Here is a 23,296-nt window from a genome sequence, read left to right on the forward strand (position 1 = left end):
TAAATAATCAAATAATACAATGACATAAATTAATGAAAATATTCAAGTCCAAGCGAAAATTCAACATTTTTCATGATCCACTGCGAAACCCATCATGCATATGTATAAATAGAGGTCCAAAAAAATAGTATAAGATAGGTAAAGTAACATTAATGACTTATTTGAATATACAAAATTGACTTGAACGTTGAAGTTGTTACTAGAAATGAGGACATTTCATTGTATATAAGTGGATGCAAACCTCAACTTCATGAGCTAATTTTATGGAGTTGAGTTAAACTTAAAGTCCACTTCGTAATAGAAGTATTTTACAAGTTCACCGCTTTTGTTTACTAAATCACATAGGTCGAAAGACCAAAAACACAAAACACTCTGAATCAATTACAATAGATAGAATTAGAAGGAGAAAAGTCAAATGGATTACACTAGAGATTGGTTGGTTCTTATCTTACCTGTTCTTTGAAAAAAAAAATATTTGAGTAAAATTATAACTTTGATTAGAGATGAATAATAAAGAACATTAGAAGGAAGGTGTGAATATTTCCATTTCAAAGCCTGAGAAGTATGAAGATGGTGGTGTGATACAAGTAATGTTGGGTAGTAAAGAAACATTGAGTCAGTATCATCAATTAATTTGACTAAGTTTTTATAGCAGATTGTTACATAATACGTAACCACTTCTTTAGAATATAGAGCATTAATATTTTAACAAGTCTTTTCATGTTTGCAAAATGGGGTGTAACTACATAAATGAATAACACTTCTTCTTCAGCTTGCATTTTCCGGTGAAAATGAAATAAAGAAAAAGAAAGAGAAAGAAAATGAAAAGTGTAATTGTTTAAAGAAAAAATATATGTTGACAACCGTGGAAGAGAAATAAAAAGTGAAGAGTAAAAATATGATTTTTTTTGTAAATAATGGATGATTTGATTGATGGGGGAAGAATATTTTGTAAAATATTTTAAAAAAATAATTGGATAAGTTTTAAAGATTATTTTATTTGACATTAATAATTTTATTTAATATTAATTTTTATTTATTTATTATTATTAGAGGCACCCATAATATTGCAGGTACAACGTACTTTCATTTCGTTGCCTTCATTTTTTAATAACGCGATTATAGAAAGATCGACCTTTCAATTTTCAAAGATATTAAAGTAACCGAACTTCTTTTTCTCCCTTTCAAAATTCTCAGTCTACAGAAACTCTGATTTGACTATGCTTCCCTTAATCGTGCTTCTATTATTTTTTTTTTTGTCATGTAATGCTATACTTTTTATTTTATCTAATAATAAATATAACATAGCTTAGACTCAAATTAACTTTGAATCTTATAAATAAAAAATTTAAATTTTGTTTCGATAAATATAGTCCTACACAGCTTAAGTGTCAAGATTAAGAACGCACTTTAAATACACATTTCTTCATTAAGTACGTAGTTTAAATACTCATTTCTTCTTTAATCTACCGAGACGTTTTTTAAGGATAAAAGTGTGACGAAGTTCAAAAACTCTAAAATAGACACTATGTTTTTTAACATAGTCGGACGGTTGTTAAGATCGAGACTGACTCGTCCTATACTAACCATACAAATTTCACTCTTATTAATAAAATAAAAATTCAATCAACAAATATTGCTAAAAAAAAAAAGACAAATTGTGATACTTAATGTGGTTGGGTGAAGATTCTTTCTTCTTAATTAAAAAATTAAGAAAACGTATTTAGTATGTTATAATAAATTATGGGGAGATTTAACCCATAAGATTGCAGTATGGTCCATCCACGTGTAATGTGATTAATCAAATCAGTATTAAATATGGTATAAATGTTTCTTAAGAAATGATCCTCAGATACAAGAAGAAGAAGAACACCTAATTTAGAAATGTTCATTTGAGATTGGTTCATCATCATCTCAATGATTTTTTTTTTTAACTAAGAATAAATTGTGATTGTTTACACTTTATGTCATAGAAGAGACAATGTTGCTCCCACCAACCTTAAAATTATATACAAACATGACGGTGGAAAAGAATATGGGAATTGATCAATGGTTTGAGATAAGAACAACCAAAGTCTACATCTTATGGAACAAGTGTATGTTGCAGACCAAAAACTCCAAACATTATTCCTTCAATTCAGCAGAATTAGATCTTGGTTTCAGCCACATACCTTTAACCTTCACTCACTTTGCACCTTACAACCTTTTTTACAATTTCAAAATTGTCACACACAACATCTTCTCTTTTTTTAAGTCTTTTTCTCTGTCTTCCTCTTTTGTTTCTATTCACCAACAATGTTAGACAAAAAATCCCTTGTGCCTCCTCTTCACAGAAGAACATTGAATCTCCTTTGATCTTCCAATTTTCACACCATTGAAAACAAAATGGTCACACACACTCTTCCTTTTGTACACTGTATCTGGATGCCTTCTGTTTCCGTGTACTTCTGACTTGTGAATCAAAAGTAACCCCATGTTTTCAAATTCCAACCCTTAAATCTCTTTCCCTTGTTTTGCTTTTCACATTTGAACCTTGAAGTCCACCTTGGCTTTTGCTTTTCTTCTGTTTCACACTTTGGTGGCAACAAACAACAGTGTGATCATGTGTTCTGAAATAGTTCCCCCTCGTTTTTCTTTTTCCCATGATGTCTCTGAGCTACCAAAGAAACAAGATGTGTCACGCAAAGACACTATGCTTCTGGGGTCAAATCATGAGTTTGAGTTCAGCACTGGCAGAAGCCTTGAGTTTGAATCATCTTCTGCTGATGAACTTTTCTCCAATGGGGTGATTCTTCCCATTCAGATGCAGCAAAAGAGAAACACTACTCGGAAACACACCCTTTATGGGGAAGCTCCTTACATGAAACTTCCTCCACTCCCATGTTCCCCTATTGTTGACAGAATGAAGAAAGAGAGCATTAGAGAAGTTTTAGCTGTGAATGATAAGAAAACTCACTCTTTCTGGGGGTTCAGCAGAAGCAAAAGTCTTAGTTGTGACACAAAGAAAAGCTTCATGTCTTATTCACCTCCTTTGTCAAGGAGCAACTCAACTGGGTCAGTGGCAGTTCCAAAGAGAGTGAATTCAAGCAGGCAGCATTCAGCTGCTAAGCCACTAACATCTTCAAGTTTTTCAACCTTAAATTTGTATCCTGTGCAAAGGTCTCGTTCTGGTAAGGGTTATGGTAGGTTTTATGGCAATGGTGTTTGGATTAGTCCTGTTTTGAACCTACCAACTCCTTGCATTTCTAAAGCAAGTGCTAGTCTCTTTGGGTTGGGTTCTTTTTTACGTGTGGGGAGGGCCAAGAAAAGCACCAAGTGATTTTGTTCTTATTAGCTCATGTGGTTATGCTAATTACTATGCCAAGGTAATGATTTGGAGAGATAAAAAATGTATGATGAGCATGCAGTTAAAAGGTTACAAATGGGAATCTTGTTTTCTGTGATGATTCATTTCCTATAATAAATGGAGGCTTTTGATTACCACTTGTTTATTTATCAGAAATGCTATTTTGTTCAACTAACATTTTGTCTTTAATTGCAAAACACATGACACCATGCCAGTTTCATGGACAAGCAAATTCTTTATCAAACTTTTACTTTTGGAAACTTTTGCTGTCAGAGTCTTCATTAGCTACTAATTTTGTTGATCATCCTTTGAGTTGCATGTTGAGGATTCATGCATTTAATTTGTTTTCATTATTTATAACTCTATAAGTCGGTTTTATGAAATTGAGTTAAGTTTTGTATCAAAGTCATTTAAAGTTTATTTTTGCAAAAATTTATTAGACTTATTGTGTCACCCACTATTCATAACATATATTTTCACGTACGAGTTGATAGTCTCAGTATGATGGGTATTGCAGATCTCACATCGACTAGAGAGTAGGATATTTCGTTCTTTATAAATGAGTGTAAATCTCACCTTATAAATCGGTTTTATGAAATTAAATTAGACTTAAAGTTCATAAATATATATTGAATCCTACAAATTATTTATTATTCATAAACAGTAAAATTTCTATTAGACATGCTAGCAGATGCTCTCAAACACCTAAGACACACTCCATTGTTCTCAGAGTTTGAACTTTTTTCAATTAATATTGTTTCACAAAAGTGATCCAATGAGTTAGTTAAAATGCAATGTATTGATATATTAATGTAATCTTGTACAAGTCTAAATAAGTCTACATAAGTGAGAGAAGAATACTTAAATTTTGTAGACTATATAAAAATATTTATAAGATCCCAAATTTTTTAATGATAATTTATATTAACTAAGTCATCCTCTTTTCAATGGAACTTCGTTTTTTCTTCAAATGGGAAGAGAAAAATATTTCTTGATTTAGTGTAATGGAGAACTTAATCATGCATTATATTTTTAAATCTATCAAATTATCTTCTAATTGACCGAATTAATATTTGTTTATTAAGCTCGATCGAATCAAATGTTTTTAGTGATCTAATACTCTCATTAAATTAAACAACTTATATTGAGTTTATAATACACTCATTATAGATTATACTGATTTACACATAATATACAAAATCACTCTTATCTATACAAAATCACTCTTATCTCTCCTTGACAAAAAAATATACAAGTATTTTTTAAGAATAAGTCACTTGGAACTTTCTTAAACACATACTCTTATGTGATATAATAAAAAAATATTGTATGAAATTACAAGGAAACTTTCAAGAGAGAGAGAATGATATACTTTCAAGAGAGAGAATGATATGTAATCACTACAAGAAAATCATGAAATAGAAACCAATTTTTAGAGACCAAAATAATTAGTTGCAATAGTAACTAAATTAGAGACCATTTCAGAAACTAAAAAAAAAATTGGTTTTCTAAATTAGTTTCTATTATTGTTAAATAGTTTTTAAATTGGTATCTGATTAGCAATCAAGGTTTTAACTACCAATTATTTAAAAATTATTTAACAATAATAGAAACTAATTTAGAAACCAAAATTTTGTTTAGTTTCTAAAATAGTCTCTAATTTAGTTACTATTGCAACTAATTATTTTGGTCTCTAAAAATTGGTGTCTTAATATGTGTCTTTATATCACTGCTTCAACAAAAATATGATTATCGTTTAGATAATACACGTACACCAACTTTGATTAGATTTCTCAAAACTCATTATTATTTATTAATATCAAAATCATAAATTACTTTATATAAGAATGTATTGATTAATAAAAAATTAAACTATGATATGTCTTTTATTAATTTATTAGGTCGTTTATACTTAACATAGGCAACCATAACATTTGCTATTACCAATTAATCAAATAAATAAGAAATTTTGCATTCAACATTTTTTTTATCAAAAAACTTAAATCTAAAAGCATTATCCAATTTGAACATGATTGTACCGTTCTGGATTTTGATTGATCATATACCGATTAGACCGACCTGGTGGATGGCCCAAGGCTAAAGTCACCATGATTTTTGGAATTATTATTACTACATAATTATGCCAGTGTAATAATATTAATTTAGATAAATATATTATGGAAATCAATCTTATTAATATGCAATTAACGTGATTTTAATGCACAATATCCCCTATTATATTAGATAAATGCTCTGATTATATACATGATAAATTTCTGTTTTCATAATCGTGTCATTGGATCATGAATAGTTTATTCTTGCAAACTATTAAAATTACATAAATGAAAAAAAAAATGAAAAGAGAAGAAAGAAGAGTAGGATCAATTTGGAGGGCTTTGAATTTGTTATTATTATATACTTAAATAAACTTGCATGTTTTAAATTGATTTAGTTAGAAATAAATAAAAATGAAATGATATAAAAATCTTTCACTAACTAAGTTCAATGAAAAATAATTTTCTGACACAAATTTATTTGTAAATGTAGCGTTATGAATCGAGCTCAACTTTAAATAGGAGTTAACATTTATTATTAAATTAGATCAATAACAAAGTCAAATAAAAAGGAGATAGAATGGAGATTTTAATATATATATATATATATATATATATATAAATACACAAAAAAGAAAGATAAATTATAAATTAACTAAAAGTTTACACATTCTTAGTTATAATAAATATTTTATATTTAAGATCGTCAATGCTCTTGTATGAAAGATTAAACCTAAATCCTATATTCTGAAATGAATCCTAATTTCTCAATTCTAAACTCTAAATATTAAACCCTATTAATGTTTTTATTAGAATTATATGTAGTTAGTGTGTGTTTTTTTTGGGACCAAAGAATGTGTTGTGTCCATGTGGTGGTCTTCTCCACCAAATGAAGTTTATGAAAAAATATAAAATTCCAGAAAGACATTGAAAGGACATCACTACAATTAATTGGATGGTATTGTGTCTTTTATATTTACATGCATTAATGGTGGTGATTGTGACCTATGCTATGATCTTGGCTTGAAATTGGGTTAGATTTTCTCCACCAATTATAACCCTAAAATCTTGGCTCGAATATATTGCTCAGTTCCCTTCAATAGGTTCAAGAATACTAAAAAGAAGATTCATAGACTTTTCTTTATGATAGTTAAAATATTGAAATACATACATTGGAAATTTTTAACTTTAAGACATCTTAATATTTAAATTGATAAAATAATTTCTTATAGATATGTTTAGTGGCTTGAATATAAACAAAAAAAAAGTAAATTAATTATATCAGTTATCTGAACATCTAACCAAAGGAAGAAAAATATTGGCATGATGTGAAAATTTCAAAAGATATGAGAATAAGAAACATAATAACATACTGATAAATAAGAGTTAGAACAGTGATGAGACATTGATAAATCTAATTACATTATCATTTTTCTCTTACTCCATTATCACTACTAGAAAGCACACCTTATGTCTGCAATTGGTTGTGGTTTCTACATCCTTATTCCACCCTCAATGTCTAAGCCTCTCTACTTGTTGATCACAGTACCAATCTGTGTAATGGATGTGTTTCCCATGCAAATGACAGCAGATAATTCCAAAAACTATCACATTCCTAATATATACATGCAACTTCAATTTGTATAAGGTGCTAGAATCCTTGACTATTACTCTACTATTTTCTCACATGCACACAAGGCTACAATTTCTAATGTGAAAAACTTTTGGTTCAGATATTGGTTGAGTTATTCTCCAGTAACAGATGCACTCAGGTTAGAAATAGGCAGAGTCGAGAATAGAAGAAAAAGTAAATAAATATGTTTTCTTACTGTTCTTTCTCAACAAACCGAGGTTTTCTATGGCAATTCCATCAGATTTACATCACTCGGTTAGTTCTTGAATAACAACAATTACAGCTGGTACACAGAATGAATTTCACACTATACACACCCTCTAAACAGCATTTACAAATTTTACTCAGTTATCAGAATCTTATTGTTCTAGACTATCTCAAACTCAGAACATTCAAAACTAGTTTAAAAACAAATGTGTTTTTAGCTTAGTATGTAATTTGTCATTCTCTCTTTAGTATCTTCTGATGTATACTAAAATCTCTAGAACCTCTCTATATCTGACCTTGTTATTGGCCTTATTCAACATCGAATGCTCTTAAATACAAAAATCAGTAGATGACCGTTTTTAACCACAATCAAACTCGGCCCATCACCACACTTATGGTTCTAGCCCAATAATTACTAGATCGTCCCTCCCTTGTTTTTCCTGTTCCATTCTTATAGAATTTCTTGTTCTTTTTCTGTAATCTGTGTATGCCCCAAACGGAAAGACTACCTTAGTTCATCTCAATATTGACCAAGAATCCATAGCTTTCCTAATTGGAAAATCCAGCCAATGAAAATTTTTCTTTCCTTTTTAGTTCTTGTTTATCTTCTATGCATTTAGCTTTAATATAGTTAATAACTAATATTTCTGGCTAAAATTCAATGCTAGAGAGTAGGTAAGATATCAGTAACAATAATGGAGAAGTTTCATGCATTCACTATTCATCTATCAGTTGACATTTATTGCAAGTCAACCAAATAAGCCATATATTTTCGATCCATTTTTTAGAAATATAGATGAAAAGGAATAATTATTCACCAAACTATTTAACATCAGTTAGAATAAATGTAGAGGATTTCATTAATGTTTAAAGTTCCTGGTACAACCCACGCAAATTTAAATACGCCAACTTTGCTCTTTTATGTCATAACTAGTAAACCTTGAACCACAATTCCATAAACAACTTTTGAGTACCATATTAACAGAGGACAAGATTACAAGAAAAAAAAGAATTGAGCAATTAAAACTGCTGCATACCAGAGATTTTTAATCAGAAGCAGTGACAATATTAACATATAGAATGTACAAACTGCAACATCTCGGATACCCAGATGCAGAATTCCATAATCTTCACCATCATTGAATCAAGTATTCGACTAACGTGGTTGATTTGGCAATTACCATTATTTATATCACAAGGTGAAAAGGTTAGAAGTCAGGATGCACCTCATTCGGGAACCTCAGGCACTTCGTAAGATTCTGCAGTAACCTCGGAGAGCCACAAACCAGGAAAAAGTGACTGCAAAAACGAAACGAAACAAAACCAAGCCACAAATTAAAGAAAATCACGAGAAAGAAAGCATGAACATATTTGACAATCGATGGGGTAGTGTTATTATTACGTCCAAATTCTTCTGGACAATTCTGGGCCTCTTCTTGGGCCTCCTGGGAGGCCTGTTTCCGAGCAAGGCCAAGAAATCGTGTTCCACCTCCTCCTTCGAGAGTGAAACGGAAAACTTAGTTTTTTCTTCAATCTTCATCATCTTCTTCTTCTTCTTCATCTCTTGGGTGAGGGAATTGAGTTGGCTGGTGTGATGCGGTGCCTTGCAGGCGGCTCTTCGGGTTCGCAAATTCCAGGATTTGGAATTGGGTTCTTGGAAGATGGAAACTTTGAGGTTGTCGGCGGCGACTCTGAGATCGAGTAAGAGCTTCCTGCGAACGTCGGCGATATCGTTAGGATCGTTGGCGACTTTGACGCACCTGAGGAATCTCTGGTTGCCCCATTTGAGACAGGGCATCGGGAAGTTGTGGAGTGGTTTGGATCTTTCCGGGCCCATAGCCATGATCGTGTTTCTCGTGCTCGATGATTAACTTCTCCTCTACCTCGTACTCTGTTTCATGAGTAGTTGCTGTCTCAGAAAAATGGAGGCAGAGAAGGGAAATTAATATGAAACAAAAACCAAAACAAAACAATGGTGGTGGCGTTCCGTTCGAGTTGGAGTTGCCAAACTACAACTTTTCTATTCCTAACGTTCTTCTTTTTATAATTTCCAACCATTATTACTAATGGAGACGTTCCAATGTTGAAAAAACTTGTATATATCTATAGTTACTGATACATCAAAAATACTAATTCATTGATCATTGCTTTAGTTTTTTTTTAACATTGTTTTTGGGTAACTACCTTTTTATTATATTAATATTCATTTTATTGTTTTACAAAAGTATAAAAACTCAAGTCCCATGAGATTATATTGATAAAAGATACTCTTTTTTTTCATTTATGTGAGAAGTGGAATCATGGAACACTTGAGTTCTCATAAGCTTTTGTTAATATTTTTGTAAAGAACCTGTTTAGAAGTCGGCGCCTTCCGTGCAATTTTAAAATTTGTTTTTTTTTTATATATTTTTTAATAATTCAAGCACATAAATTACATTAAAAAAATATTGTTGATCGATAAAAATAAATACCATATATATATAATGTGACAAAATTACTTCAATAAAAGAAATTGTTGAACTCTAGTACTTCCAGTTATGGGACTGCGCAAACAAAAATTGAATTGAATTAATTATTAAACTGAATCGAAGTATCACAAATTATTGTGGTGATCTGTAATGGAAGTGATGAACACGGGCACTTGGTGAAATGTTTTCTTTAATAAATGAGGTTTTGTTATTAAAGAAATCACAGCTGCTAATGTTCATTTACTTTTCATCTCCATTGATCTTGTAAGCTTATTAGTAATTGTTTGTAGAAACTGCACACAGAAAACATTCAGCTGAATACATATTAGAGTTGAAAAATATTTTGGAAAGATTTAAAACTTTAAGCTGATATCTTGTTCCCTTCTCTCATACAATCCTCTTTTTGATGCTCTAGTCCAAACCAGAAGATATCAACTAAAATCAGGACATCACCATCAAATTTATTTTCAATGATTATCAATAAATTTTTATTTTTATTATTATTAGTTTAAAAACAAAAAGTTCAATCAAACCCTCCCAAAATTGATAGGATTTTCAAAAATTGGGGATAAAATAAGTAAAATTAATTTGTTGAACTAAATTTTTCAAAAATAGTACAAGTTTAAGCCTAAAAAAATACAAGGGGAAGTTGACTTCACAATATATATATATATTGGGCTATCTGGTTTCATGACTGATTAATTACATCATGCACTGATTCACAATTAAGCACTAAAAGTTGAGCTGCTCCTATTTTTAAAAATAAAGTTTTTTTTTTTACTTATTTATGATTATTTTAGTAAATATCTAAATAAAATATTCCTTAACGTCTTTGTGAATTTTTTATTTAGAAAACATCTCTATGTAAAACGATGAAGTCTATATAAAAACTATTTTTTAATAACTCGTTATATAAAAAAATCACATGATTTCACCATTACGTTAAACAGCTGTATTTTCTGAAACTTATTGTTTATCAGGTATAGCTCATAACAAGAAGTTTAAATTCAAATTTGTAATTAAACAAAAATAATAAGAAAGTATTAGACAAGTGAAGGTGGTCATTAGCACATAACTCTTGGGAACCCTATTCAACTTGACCAGTGGCGCCTACTCCTACCTTTTTTTTAAAAAAATTCTAGCACTTTCTAAGTTGTTATATTACCACAAAATGGGACCCGATGATATAGCAGAAAATAGAACAGAACAAAAAGGTAAGAATATTACTCTCGTGAGAATATCATTTGAGCTTGTATACGATGAACTCACATCAGTCAGAAGCCACCTCTAGCCAGTAGCTGGGAATTTGAAGATAAATTACTCAGCGTGATCGCAGTGAAGTCAAGGTGCAGTTAAATTAAGTCTATAAGAATAAAGAAATGAATATGGGCTGCAAGAATACCTCTTGCAGAAATAAAAAGTTAGGAAGAAACTTGATCTGTACATAATTGCTATAGAACTAATTAGGAGCTTCTGTTTATAAGGTCACTAAATTCGTCATGCGTTTGCATTATATATTCGACGAAAAAATAATAGGCTCCTAACCGTGAAAAAATTTGGATTTCTATTTTGCTATAAAGTATTTACAAACTATCTACCTCCCATGAAAAGAAGCACGCTAAGAGCAGCTGGAGTTTGACGTCTCACACTTGATAACCCGGGTATTGTAAGAGCCACAGAATCCACATTTGTGGTACAACCAGTGGAAGCGTGAAGAGCCCTTCCGACCACAGTCATGGCAGAGTACATCCTGCATTTTGTCATTACATAACAGGCTTAACAGACAATCATCTTACAAATTCTTTTCTCGTCAACAATGCCAAAATGGTTTTTTTCTTCATAAAATCCACATTAGTTTCAAAAAGGAACTAGAAAAAAGTACCTGACAGCGTTCCCTGTACTCTTCAGGAAGCTCCTCAGCAGCCAATAGGGCATCAAGCATACCAAAGTAAACCTAGGTAGGAAGAGAAAAACTAAGTATATCGAGTACCTCTTTAAGAACTTCAAGTGATTTGACATGAATTTTCGAATTATATATCCCTCATCTTTTCAATGATTTTTTTTATCAAAAGGAGGCTTACACTCTTTAGTTATCTTAAATTCCTAATTTATTAGCAGCAACAAAATATGCATAAATTAGTTAAAGATCAGTAAACATATACCATTCAAGTTTTAATTTTTTTAAACGTTTACATTTAACTGAAATATATGAAAAACTTTAGGCAAATTGTTTACTTCTATTTTGTCTCAACTTGAGAACTCACAAGTACATGTTCGAAATATACTAGAGCATTATCAAACTAATGGTCCTGTTTGGTTTTCCTTTCCATACTTTTGTGCATCTATAAAAAATTTATATGGCGAATAATAAAGGTGGAGAATAAGGCTTAGTTGAGTGTAAAAGAAAGATTTAATGGAAGAAAATCATCTTACCGCCATATCTCCCAATGACTTGCTGCAGATTGGACATGTGTAGTGACTACACGTGTATGCCTAACATAATATACCAAAATATAAGATTAAACCCACAACCCTTGAGAATAAGTTACCACCCCCTGGTTTGGGGATAGAATCGAAACCTAAAACCGAAAACAGCTGTGAAATAGACCTGGAAGCAAGCAGAGTGCATATAGTGGCCGCAAGGTAGAGCTCTGACCGTAGCACTTGAAGTGAACAAGTCATCGCAACAAATCGGGCAGTTCATTTCTAAACCTTTCTCGAGACATTTATGAGATGCTGATTTAATCCCCAGGCAACAATTGCATTTCATGCAATGAAAATAATCGATCCCAAGCCCTTGTCCAACACGGCATAAATTGCAAAATGGGCAATGATATACGTTCCTGAAAATAAAAAAAAGGTGTAAAGAAAAATAAAATTAACAAAATAATTTGAAAGACTAAATTATAATTGTTAAATATACGATGGTGTAAATAGGAAAATGTCGTATAGCTTTAGTTTAGGATTACGTTTATTTCTGGATCATTACTTTGCTATTACTTATAAATAAAGAATCATGTTTGTGATCATAACACAGAATCCCTGGAAACCTTCTACATGGTTTTAGATGATCAGGGTGTGATTCCCTCAACAACTTTTTCATCTTTTCCTGGAAATATGCGTAAACATTACTGCTCCTCTCTCTGCCAGTGTTTGGCAGCTTCCCAATCATCTTTCGCCAACGCCAAAACCTGACCACCGTAGCCCAACTCCAGCAAACCCCACAATAAATTTTGGATTCCAACGAACAAAAGAATACCTTTCATCATCAAAAAATTTGCATATACTGCAATAGTACTTCGCCATTGAAAATCCATTACATGAAGGTGTCATGCACGTAGGCCCTATTGGCTGTATATTCAGGCAGCGCATACACATCATTTCCAGTGTTGCTTTTCTGTAATGATCAAGCAGATGATTAGAATTAAATACTATTATAAAGTATAAAACACAAGAAATCCCATGAGAAATTTACCTATCCATTGAGTGATCACTGACATTGTCATGACAAAATCTGCAAGTAAATAACTTTCCACAACATTCAGCCCGAAGCTTGCAATTTCTTTTATAGTGATCACACCCAAATACATGTTTCTCTGGGTCTCGAAATGATGGTGAGAGTCCTACTATTTCTACACTGTTAGATGATCCTTCCGACAGAGCTTTAGGTGATTTCTGCTGGGCAGCTATCCAGCGACTAGTGAAAGACAAAAATCAATCAACAGTTGGAGCTTGATGTCAATAAAGGCTAAAGTGCTATCAGACAAATATAAAGAAAATTTTGGTCATATAAAATAACAATGAAGGTATGATCATTGAACCAACCTTGTTAATAAATTCTGCACAAGATATGCCTTTCTCCTTGGATCAAGTGTTGAGTCTCGATATACCTTCCGGATCTCTGACTCAAGTTCATTCTGATTCATCCGGAATATGTCTTTCCAACCTGGCTTGAACATTGGATCATTGTGGCCCAAGCTTTCTCCATATTCAGCACCTAGGAAAAAACAGTAAGTCAATAGCACATTATAATATTAAATATCACAATTTCCACAAAAGATGAAAGAAACAAAAATCACATTAAATACCTCTCCGAAAAGTGCTATGATCTGATGCTTCAGCCTGTGGTATAGACACTGGACTCTCTTTCCAGCATTCACTAAGCCATTCATTGAACATAGTGTTCTTTGTTGCTTGCTTCCAAGTATCCATCATTCTGTTCTGTTCATCCTGAGTAAGAGCAGATGTTACCCATGGTAACATTGATTGGAGAACTTCAGCACCTGTTGTTCCAATTATCCGACCCACTATTTTGTCTTGTTCTTCCACAGTAAAATGTCTCCCAAACAATGGCCACAATTCACATTCTTCTCTGAAGAGATGCTGATCCAGGGTCACTCTTATGGATTTGCACATCCCCTGAAGCTTAGTAGCAAGTTCATTATATTTTTTGATGACATCATTAGTATTTCCATCAGAGGTTCCAAAATTACTTTCACTTAAACTCTCAGCCATGTGGATCATCTGCAAGGATTCATGAAGGACGGAAAACTCTGAAAGAACACAGGAAATATCTTCAAACAATTTTTCTTCCTGCTTATGGTCTAGCATGTATGAATGACTCACATTATGAAGTGCCTCTTTGGATTCCAGAGCTGGGAATACTATATCATCTTCAGCATTACTATGAGCTCTATATAAACCCCACAAGAGTCGAAATCTTCCATTAAATTGACACAGAATTGTCTCATCACCATCACTCAGCTTTCCCGATTCAACATCAAGGTACTCCAAGTCTTTGCGTATGGCTTTATGGAATTTAAAGATTGCATCAATTGGTCTTTGTGTACATCCCACATTGCATGAGCTTCTCTCTGTTTCCATTACTAACAGACTGGAATTAATAGAAGGAGCAGAAGAGATGAAAGACAAGGAGCGCAAGGACTTTGGCGGTGAAGAGAGAGAACTCAACCCTAAATTGTTACTACTCACTCCCAAACCTGGCACACAACAAGACCGAGTACTACAACATTGTTTCTGAATGCTTTCAGTCTCTGAAGTTTCTGTCACATCTTCTTTTTTGTTCAACTCCATTATGTTTCGTTTGACTGCTTTTTTGTTCTCTCCTGATTCAGCTAATACTGAGCAATGTCTATTAGATAATGCAGATGCACAAGCACAGGATAATGGACCAATATTTTCTTCAATATCAGAAAGTCTTTGAGCAGGACAGAAACCTGATGCACCTGAAGACAAACACTGACCTTCATTACGAGCCTTGCAACCCCATCCACAGAAGAGTGTAACTAGAGCAGAATCTGTTGCTGGAGCTGAAACAGATTATGAAATTGTCAAATATAGACTACACAAATAACATTATCAGAGATATAACTATTTTAAGAAGGCAAGGAAGTTTGAAGAGACATAGGACCTGCCAACTGCATATTTCTCCGAAACATCTTAGCTTCATCTTCAGTTAAAGATCCTACCAACCATGGCAGGACACGCTCAATCAATTTCAGAGGCATCATACATAAGCTTTGATACAAAAGTTCACATTGCCTTCTAAAGCTAAAGTGCTTTCTTGCCAGAGGAAGTACCTATAGATGAGAGGGATGAAGAACACTTTAATAGATTAACAGAGAGCTTAATTGAAAATTCCTTATAGAGAACTTTGCATTGATCAACTTCTGCATATTTGGCATGGAAATCCCAGCAACATATTAATTACTCTCATTGCAATTAACAATGCATTTGCGTTTCACATTCTTATCTCACAGCAGTAACTCAGATTATCACATGACCAATGATGGCTCACCTGAACTTCTTCATTATGGAAATGCCTCTGTATGGTTTCCATTATATGATCAGCATGCGTGCATAACTTGGAGTAAAATTCAACATCTGAATTAGATGTTGCTCCTTCACTTTGAATACTTTCAATTAAACTTCGGAAGTCATTAAATTGGCTTTCTTCTTCAGCATGCTCCTGAAAGAAAGAAAATTCTCCATCTACTGCCCGAAAAATAACCTTGTCCTCAGCAATACTACATTTATAAAAAAATGTAAATAGTCAATATTTCAGATGATAGAGTTTGTCTTAAGATAAATTATCAAATTGTTTAACATAAAAAAGGTATGGTAATTCCAAAAGGCAAATATTGATCAAAATAAATCAATCTGATACCTGTGAAATATGCAAACATCGGCTATAAATTGAAATCTTTCATTAAAAGCAGACAGATTAGCAAAATCTCCAGAGTGTTGTATCTTTCTGGCCTCCACTGCTATCTCACTTAAATCTTTTTTTATTGCATTATGCCAGAGCAATATTTCATCTATAGGATGCTCTCCAGTGGTATCAGAAACATCTATCATAGATCCAGAATATTTCCTTTTTCCGCATGTTGTGGACTCACAAGCACAGTTTACTTTCTCAACCTGATGAGGTAATGACCTAGAACTACATAGAACTTGAGAATGATCTACACAACTTTCAAATGTGTTAACGCTACCTCTCCCTTCCATCCACGTGAAAACAACCTTCAATATGCAAGAATATGATCAGATATAATACAGTTACATATCAAATGAACATAAATAATAGAACTGGACCAGAATATGAGGGACGAGTACTGTTTATTGCGATAGTGTCAATGTGGAACAGAACAGAGATGAAGAACACAATTATTTGTGAAATAAAGATTTCACAGAACTGGCCTCTTCTCTCTTTTTCTCAGAAACAATTGATGCCCCTCAATTCCTCTCCCTAACCGCCTTATAGCTTCTCTCTGTACTGTAACCAACCAAAGAGTTACAACAAATATTCCATTATTCCTATAAATGATAGCTTCTGTTATTTTGATAAATATTGGTTTAAACCTCTATTTCCCTAAACTCTCTCTATTATTCTTCGTTATGCAGAATCTCCTTACTGACTGTCAGTAACAATGAATGGCATCATCATCATCAATGCACAAAAAAAATTACCAAATAAAAGGAAGTAACAATGCTCTGTTAGCATTTGAAAACCACACCTTCTGAAGAAGCTTCTCCTGTGGCACTATCTTGATTAAACAATTTCGCAAATCCTGAGATTCATCAGGTGATATAGATTTTGAAAGCCATGGTAGAAAATCGACCATCATATTCACAGGAATACTGCAAAGGAACTGCCAAACTAAGGATGCCTGTTCCTCCTGAGAAAACTTTTCAATAAGCAGAGGAAATACCTGATATCACACAACAAACAAACAAAAGTCAGACACAATGCAAATAAGATTATGGCAACTTCAACTACATGGCCATGACAAAATGTTACTCCAAGAATCTCCTTTTGGAAACCAGCTAATAAACAGATTTCTGTATTGTGAAAACTTCCTTGAAGGGAACTAGCAGTGGAACTTGATCATATGTTATCTAGCCAGTATATCAACCCCATTAATTAAACAGAACCAAATAACACATAAAATAAAAGCTTCCACTTATTAATCGATCACAAAAGTAAATAATTTCCTCCATGGCATGGAATTTCTACAATACAGTTGGAACTATGTGAAACTTTTTTTAAATGCTTTCATTAGTTCAATTTTAGTAGCAATTTGTACACAAAGTACTCCTTTGCTGATATGTTAGCATTTTAAAAATTTATAGATAAATTAATAAGGTTTCTTATTCAGTACCCATTAAACAATTAAGTTAACAATAATAACATTTCAATAAACAATGGGATTGATTAACGCAATATTTGAAATACTCAATTTCCAAAGAAACTTCCAAAGGTGACAAGACAAGTGTAACAATAACAATATATTTACAGGAATCATAATTAATTAAGTGATATGGATCTAACATACAATATTTTCTAAAGGGATCACAGAGGGATTTGAATGCGCATTGTTGAGTGGGAATGATTCGTTCTTCTTTAAATTTTTAGTGACTTAGAGGGATGTCTTTTCCTACCCGTTGTACTTACCTTTCCTCTTTCTAATAATATCTGGATTTCCTCCCCCTCACCTCATCCTGAAAAAAATTAGGTAGCTCTTTCTTCCTTCTTTAGCCATAAAATTAGTGTCCAAAGTCTAAATAACCTTAAAAAACAAAAGTATATTTTTCTTTTCACATTTTGGTTATTTCTTAAACATAATTATACTCGCATTTCTAAAGACCACTTTTCACATATACAAGATTGACTTGTCTTCTAGGCATCTTTATAATGGTCAGCTAAATGTCTCGTACCCTGTTAGAATGAGATAATCAGGACAAATTGGTGGGCTGCATTTTGGTTTGATCTTTCTAAATTGAAGTTTTATATTATTTTTCCCACAACCTTTCTTCTCTCTTTCCACTAAAACTGAAATTAAAAGAATATTCACCAAGATTTACCAAACAATTCAATTCAATATCCTCATCATTAAGTAGGAAGGGTCCAAGATACCTAACCAGTGCAACTCAAGGTAATGATCCAAATTTTAACCTCCAGCACATAACTCCAGTCTTATTGAACCTGCTCACCATTACCCCGTCTCACTCCTATCTTACCAGGAAAAACTCCAGTTCCAAAGCCTTTCTATGTAAACGAAATTTATAATTTTCTTTCTCTTGACTCATCACCCTGGAAAGTATCATCCAAAACATGTATGTATGAGGCACTGGTTCTTAGAATGCAAGAAAAATTTCTATACTCTTTCATTCTTGTTCATAATAAAGTTTCTTTTTGATAAACTAAACAAAAAATCTTACATTTCAGTAATTAGGTTTACTCATAATTCAATAATGTTTTGAACAACATTTTATGACGTCTAACTATCCATTCATTAAATCCTGAACAACTGATGCAATCTTTCGGTCCTGAAAATTTAATTGGCAAAATTCCTTCTTTGGTTTTTGACTGAGGGGGAAAAGGCCAAAAATAATTGTTTCAAAAGTTCATAGAGAAAGTATGCATCACATAGAAAGACATTAAATATCACTTTGCATGCTTTAATGATAATTTATAACTAAGATAAAATGATAATTTCAAATATATAAAAGCCTAATCGACTTAATTCAGTATTCCATGGCATACAATTGACTACTCTAGTTGAATCACTAGAGAAAGCCACATGGTCGTGGTAAAAGTACTCAACAAGAATACTTAGCCCATCAAGTGCTTAAATAATTCGTAAACATCACAAATATAACTTTCCTAGTCATATAGTTGCACTGCATTAGCCACTTTCGCACTACCAATAGTAAATATTAGCAATCCTGTTTTACAGAAGGAGCATTCTTTGGTCTCGAAACTATTAGTAATTATCTTCTCTTCGTCTTTGTAAATTCCTGTTTTAGCTATAATAATAATAATAGTAGTAGTAATAGTAATTATATCTCGTGGAGAGGAAATACTATTACTTTATAGTTATCTGATTGTATTAGATCGAGTGGATAGAAGGTAAGAGATGCTAAATAAACTTATACCTGCTCCTCCTCCTTTGCCATGTGTTGACTAACTGACGTCTGCAAAGCTCCCGTGCAGGATGCTAACTCTCTTGGAAAAGTTTCATCATTATTGATAGAAGAATTTAAAAGATCAAATAGATGATCAAAAAGGTTGTTTTCACCCTTGTGCTCGAGAGAATATGTCTGTGCCACATTCTTCACACGTATATCTAAAGCTGGAAATATCACCTACATACCAGAATATATTTCTCTCAGAATGTTTGAAGCATAGCAGAAGATAAGGAGTGATAAAGCCAAATTAATAAGATAATGCTTTCGAGAGAGTGGGAAAGATGCACATCCCAAGCATAACTCAAACATCGTAAAAGAAAAGGCAGTCATCAAATTTATCAAGAAACCAGTAGGGAGCTCTGATGTTTTAAAATTTGAAACAAAATTTTCCCATCTAAATATGCATTACTAATTTATCATAAGAAATGTATTGACGAACTGACAGAAAATATTACTTCATATCTACTAGGAGAAAATGAAACAAGTTTATGAACCAGATGCTGTTAGCTAACCTCATTAACTTACTAGCTTATAAAAGCTTAATTTAGTGATGAATTAGCATCAGCATTCAATCAGATTTTTTTCTTTTTCTGCTACATAGCATTCTATTAGTTTTGTTGTGGATATTTACTGACAGACAAGTGAAAAACCTTGCAATAGTACAAACAAGTATGTTTTTACTTAGTCTCCCATGCACGTTACACAGTATAACCACGACATTGCACAAACATGTGGTTTAAAAACAGATGATAACCAAAAAGATCAGAAAACACCACAGTCATTGAGGATATATATTCACTGCTTAAATTCTGAAATATTTTCTTCCGCACCTGGACAATAACAGAATACTAGAGATAACGAAGAAACATGTATAGCCAGTAAATCAAATTATACTGTACATAAAATAAAAAATCGAAAGGAGAGAAACAAATTCTCGGCGTCGATTTCAAAAATCGCTACGGTTAGACTATGTTCAAGCCAGTAACCAAGTATTAAAGTTTGACCTAAATTAACCGAGAGGAAATCACCAAAGGAATAGACAAACAAGAGCGGCATTTCGTTCGTCGTTGAAAATGCAACAAACTATTAAAATCTTCACTCACGAGGCCATTTCACTCGCCACGGGAAATTAGGTTACACAATCTAACAAAGAACGAACTCCGAAAACATAAAGATGAACAAAAGATTAGGACCTCGTCTTCAGCATTGGAGTGGTGCCTGTACATGGAGCTGAGGAAACGGTAGCGCTCGGAGAGCGGCTGAATGTCGGAGCGGTTTCCTGTGGCGAATGCCAAGGCCAGCCGGTGCAGCTCATCAAGCTCATTCCGAATTGCTTTGTGAAAAAACAAGAAAATCAAAATCGGCGACTCCGGCTTCGAGCACTTCAAGTCGTCCTTGAGAGGCGAGGCGGAGTCCACCTTGTTGACGGAATTCGAGAGCACCGCCACTCCTCCTCCGTCCAACGGCGTCGCCATGCGGTTTCTCTAGCCCAACTTTCTCGGACTTTCTTTCTTTGTTTTTCCTTTTTTCTTATTTTTCAGAAAAGTTAAAATTGCGTCTTAGTGGTTCAGCACTTTATCAGCTAATTGTTTGTTTGCACAAAATCAGTGAGTGCTGTGCGTTGGTTATCCGGTGGCATGGACGGTTCTAGAAAAGTAAAAATGGTTCAAGAAAAAAGAGAGAGAATTTCTGTGTCTCAGTCTATTTTGTCGATACGTTGTTGTGAAGCGAAGAAGGAGGAGGAGATTGGTTTCGCTACTACGCCGATAAGCGCCACTGCCAGAGAGGACCAATTTCATTTCTTGGGTCCATGCCACGTGGCTACATCTGCCACGTTGGATGCCAATGTCACTTTCTCATAACTCCCAATACTTTCATCTCTTTATTTTTTTCACCTCTTTGATAACGGCCTTTTCTTTTTCCCTTAAAGCTAATACAAAAAAGATAAAATCATTTTAATTTGTTCTACACAATTTATTTTTTATACTTTAAGTTTATAAATGCTCATCAAACTTTAAAAAAAAAAACTTTGCACAAAGATTATCTATTCAAATATTAATTTATTTTTAGTGTCTATATAACTTTATGAACGTGTTACATCACTGGGTCTTTCATTGATACTGTGTTCATCTATTTTACGTTTCTTCCGTTAGTTTGGTAAAATTAAATAAGTTTATTTATTGCTCATATTTCATCCTATTATTACCCAGATATATCATTAAATTTTACTATTAAATGTTATTATTGATATATTATGGAAATAAGTAATTGGTATGCTTATTAATAATAAATATATTTTTAACAAAAAACTTTTAAAAAATAACTGAATTGATTAGCGTTTTGAGAATCTCTATTAATTTGTTTAAGTAGTGGTGTAATAATGAATTCTGCTGTCAAGTTAAGTTACCTGTTGGATAGTGCTTATAGTAATCTGACTTTTCGCATATGTACAAAACTAGCTTTTGTTCTCCCCTCATTATTAAAGGCCAAAACATGATAAGAAATAGTATAATATCACTTTTAAAAAAAAGTAACTATACTTTTAAAATATATATATAAAAGAAATATTCACATTTATCAACATGAAAATATGCATGATAGAATGAGGTTCGAACGCGTCTCTTGAATAAAATGTTTATGTCGAACACATGTATCGGATCACAACATTTTTACGATACGTATTGGTAAAATTTTCAATTCAAAAAATATTTGTTGGATTTATAATAATTTTAGCACGATTTTAATACAATTTAAAAAAAAATACATTAATTTTTTGAAAACTCAAACTTATTTTTATTATGATTATAAAAATAAGGAACAGATTTTTTTTAAATCTGCCATGAAAAATATCTTTCTGCTAAACAAACACATACTTGAACGCATAAATTTTTATTGTCAATTTATATAATTTATAATTATAATATATATATATGTATCATTGTATTCTATATTTTAGATATTATATATATCTTTATTTATGTCGTATCAGTGTCTAAGCAACTAAAATTTTGGAAGTAAATAAAAAGGCATGAATAATCTGAGCTATTTCAAAAATAACATTAGTATGTGGAAATAACATTAAAGTCGCATGTTACAATCAATTCAAATGGATCTTTAGTTGGTAGGTTCTAGGAAACCTATTTTTGAAATTTTGTATAAGGTTGAGACACTCATAAAGTGTCTCATTTTATTTTATTTATTTTTTGCTGATAAAAAAAATCAATCCAAATACTTTAGGTGTTATTTATGAAGAAAAAAAAAACTTTGGCAGGATAAAAAAATGGACCATACAAGTGGCGAATTCAGAGAACAAACGTGATTTTTAGTAATTTTACAATTTGTTCATTGGTCATGGTTGTTCAAAGTGTTTGAAAGCTGGTTTTTGATAAGATGAATCATTATTTGAGAAAAATGTGAGGAACATATCTCACAACTATTTCCGTCTTGGTCCAAAACAAGGGGTTGAAATCAAACTATAGACGACAACAATTACGTACCAAATATGAAAACTCACTGCTAAATTATCTTTTAACCATGAATTATAAAAAATTAAAGAAATAAAAACTATTTCCATCTGTATATTTTCTCTATATATCAATAATTTAATTATATGGAATTAAATGTAATATATATGGAAAGTTGTGGTGTTTTTTATTGATAATGTGTTTAAAAATAATTAGAGCATTTATATTGCCTGTGTGTATATGCAAAGTAGCAGAAAAGAATAAAGGAGCGTGATGAGTCATGAGTTCCAAATAGCATATAAAGAAATGGATGAATATTCAAAAATATTTGTTTATATGAGCGGATAAATCTAAGAAAATGAGAATAATATAGAAGAAAACTTAGGATAAGCATTTAATTAATATTTTTGTAAGTGGGAGTCATAATCAAGGTGTTAGTTTGAGAGAAACCGCAGAAAGAGTGATAAAATAAGAAATTCTGAAATTATATTAATATTTGAAGAAAGCCTTGGTTTTGTTTTGGATACACGTCCTTTGTTCAAATCTTGCAACTTTCCTTCTTTGACCCGTAATGCCTTTACGTTTACTTTTATTTGTGAGATGATAGTTAAGATTGGAAAGCAATCTCACAA

The 23,296-nt window shown here is 32.2% G+C and overlaps 3 protein-coding genes across 7 annotated transcripts; 1 reads left to right on the plus strand and 2 right to left on the minus strand.

The window, feature by feature from the left end:
- Positions 1-1,994: 1,994 nt before the first annotated feature.
- Positions 1,995-3,480, plus strand: LOC137809834 (uncharacterized). The gene has a single exon (XM_068610904.2). The coding sequence runs from the start codon at positions 2,603-2,605 to the stop codon at positions 3,317-3,319; it is 717 nt and encodes a 238-aa protein (XP_068467005.2). The 5' UTR covers positions 1,995-2,602; the 3' UTR covers positions 3,320-3,480.
- A 4,596-nt stretch (positions 3,481-8,076) lies between these two features.
- Positions 8,077-11,323, minus strand: LOC137812922 (uncharacterized). 2 transcript variants are annotated; one of them, XM_068615179.2, is made up of 4 exons: positions 11,307-11,323; positions 10,936-11,006; positions 8,643-9,131; positions 8,077-8,539 (listed from the first exon to the last, which is right to left on the minus strand). In XM_068615179.2, the coding sequence occupies exons 3-4, from the start codon at positions 9,081-9,083 to the stop codon at positions 8,468-8,470; spliced, it is 513 nt and encodes a 170-aa protein (XP_068471280.2). In that variant the 5' UTR covers positions 9,084-9,131; positions 10,936-11,006; positions 11,307-11,323; the 3' UTR covers positions 8,077-8,467. The 2 variants fall into 2 exon arrangements, with proteins under 2 accessions (XP_068471280.2, XP_068471279.2); XM_068615178.2 differs by lacking the exons at positions 10,936-11,006; positions 11,307-11,323 and having other exon boundaries at positions 8,643-9,247.
- Positions 11,095-21,046, minus strand: LOC137812921 (zinc finger protein BRUTUS). 4 transcript variants are annotated; one of them, XM_068615177.2, is made up of 15 exons: positions 20,394-20,929; positions 19,168-19,377; positions 18,146-18,322; positions 16,746-16,940; positions 15,896-16,251; positions 15,527-15,755; positions 15,140-15,308; positions 13,797-15,038; positions 13,534-13,705; positions 13,184-13,405; positions 12,968-13,105; positions 12,317-12,551; positions 12,142-12,201; positions 11,591-11,662; positions 11,095-11,458 (listed from the first exon to the last, which is right to left on the minus strand). In XM_068615177.2, the coding sequence occupies exons 4-15, from the start codon at positions 16,854-16,856 to the stop codon at positions 11,327-11,329; spliced, it is 3,138 nt and encodes a 1,045-aa protein (XP_068471278.2). In that variant the 5' UTR covers positions 16,857-16,940; positions 18,146-18,322; positions 19,168-19,377; positions 20,394-20,929; the 3' UTR covers positions 11,095-11,326. The 4 variants fall into 4 exon arrangements, 3 of the variants coding, with proteins under 3 accessions (XP_068471278.2, XP_068471277.2, XP_090155356.1); XM_068615176.2 differs by lacking the exon at positions 18,146-18,322 and having other exon boundaries at positions 20,394-21,046; XM_090299230.1 differs by lacking the exons at positions 16,746-16,940; positions 18,146-18,322; positions 19,168-19,377; positions 20,394-20,929 and adding an exon at positions 16,345-16,474.
- Positions 21,047-23,296: the final 2,250 nt, after the last annotated feature.

Source organism: Phaseolus vulgaris, chromosome 2 (assembly GCF_051622355.1).
Source record: "Phaseolus vulgaris cultivar YP4 chromosome 2, ASM5162235v1, whole genome shotgun sequence".
Classification (NCBI taxonomy): domain Eukaryota; kingdom Viridiplantae; phylum Streptophyta; class Magnoliopsida; order Fabales; family Fabaceae; genus Phaseolus; species Phaseolus vulgaris.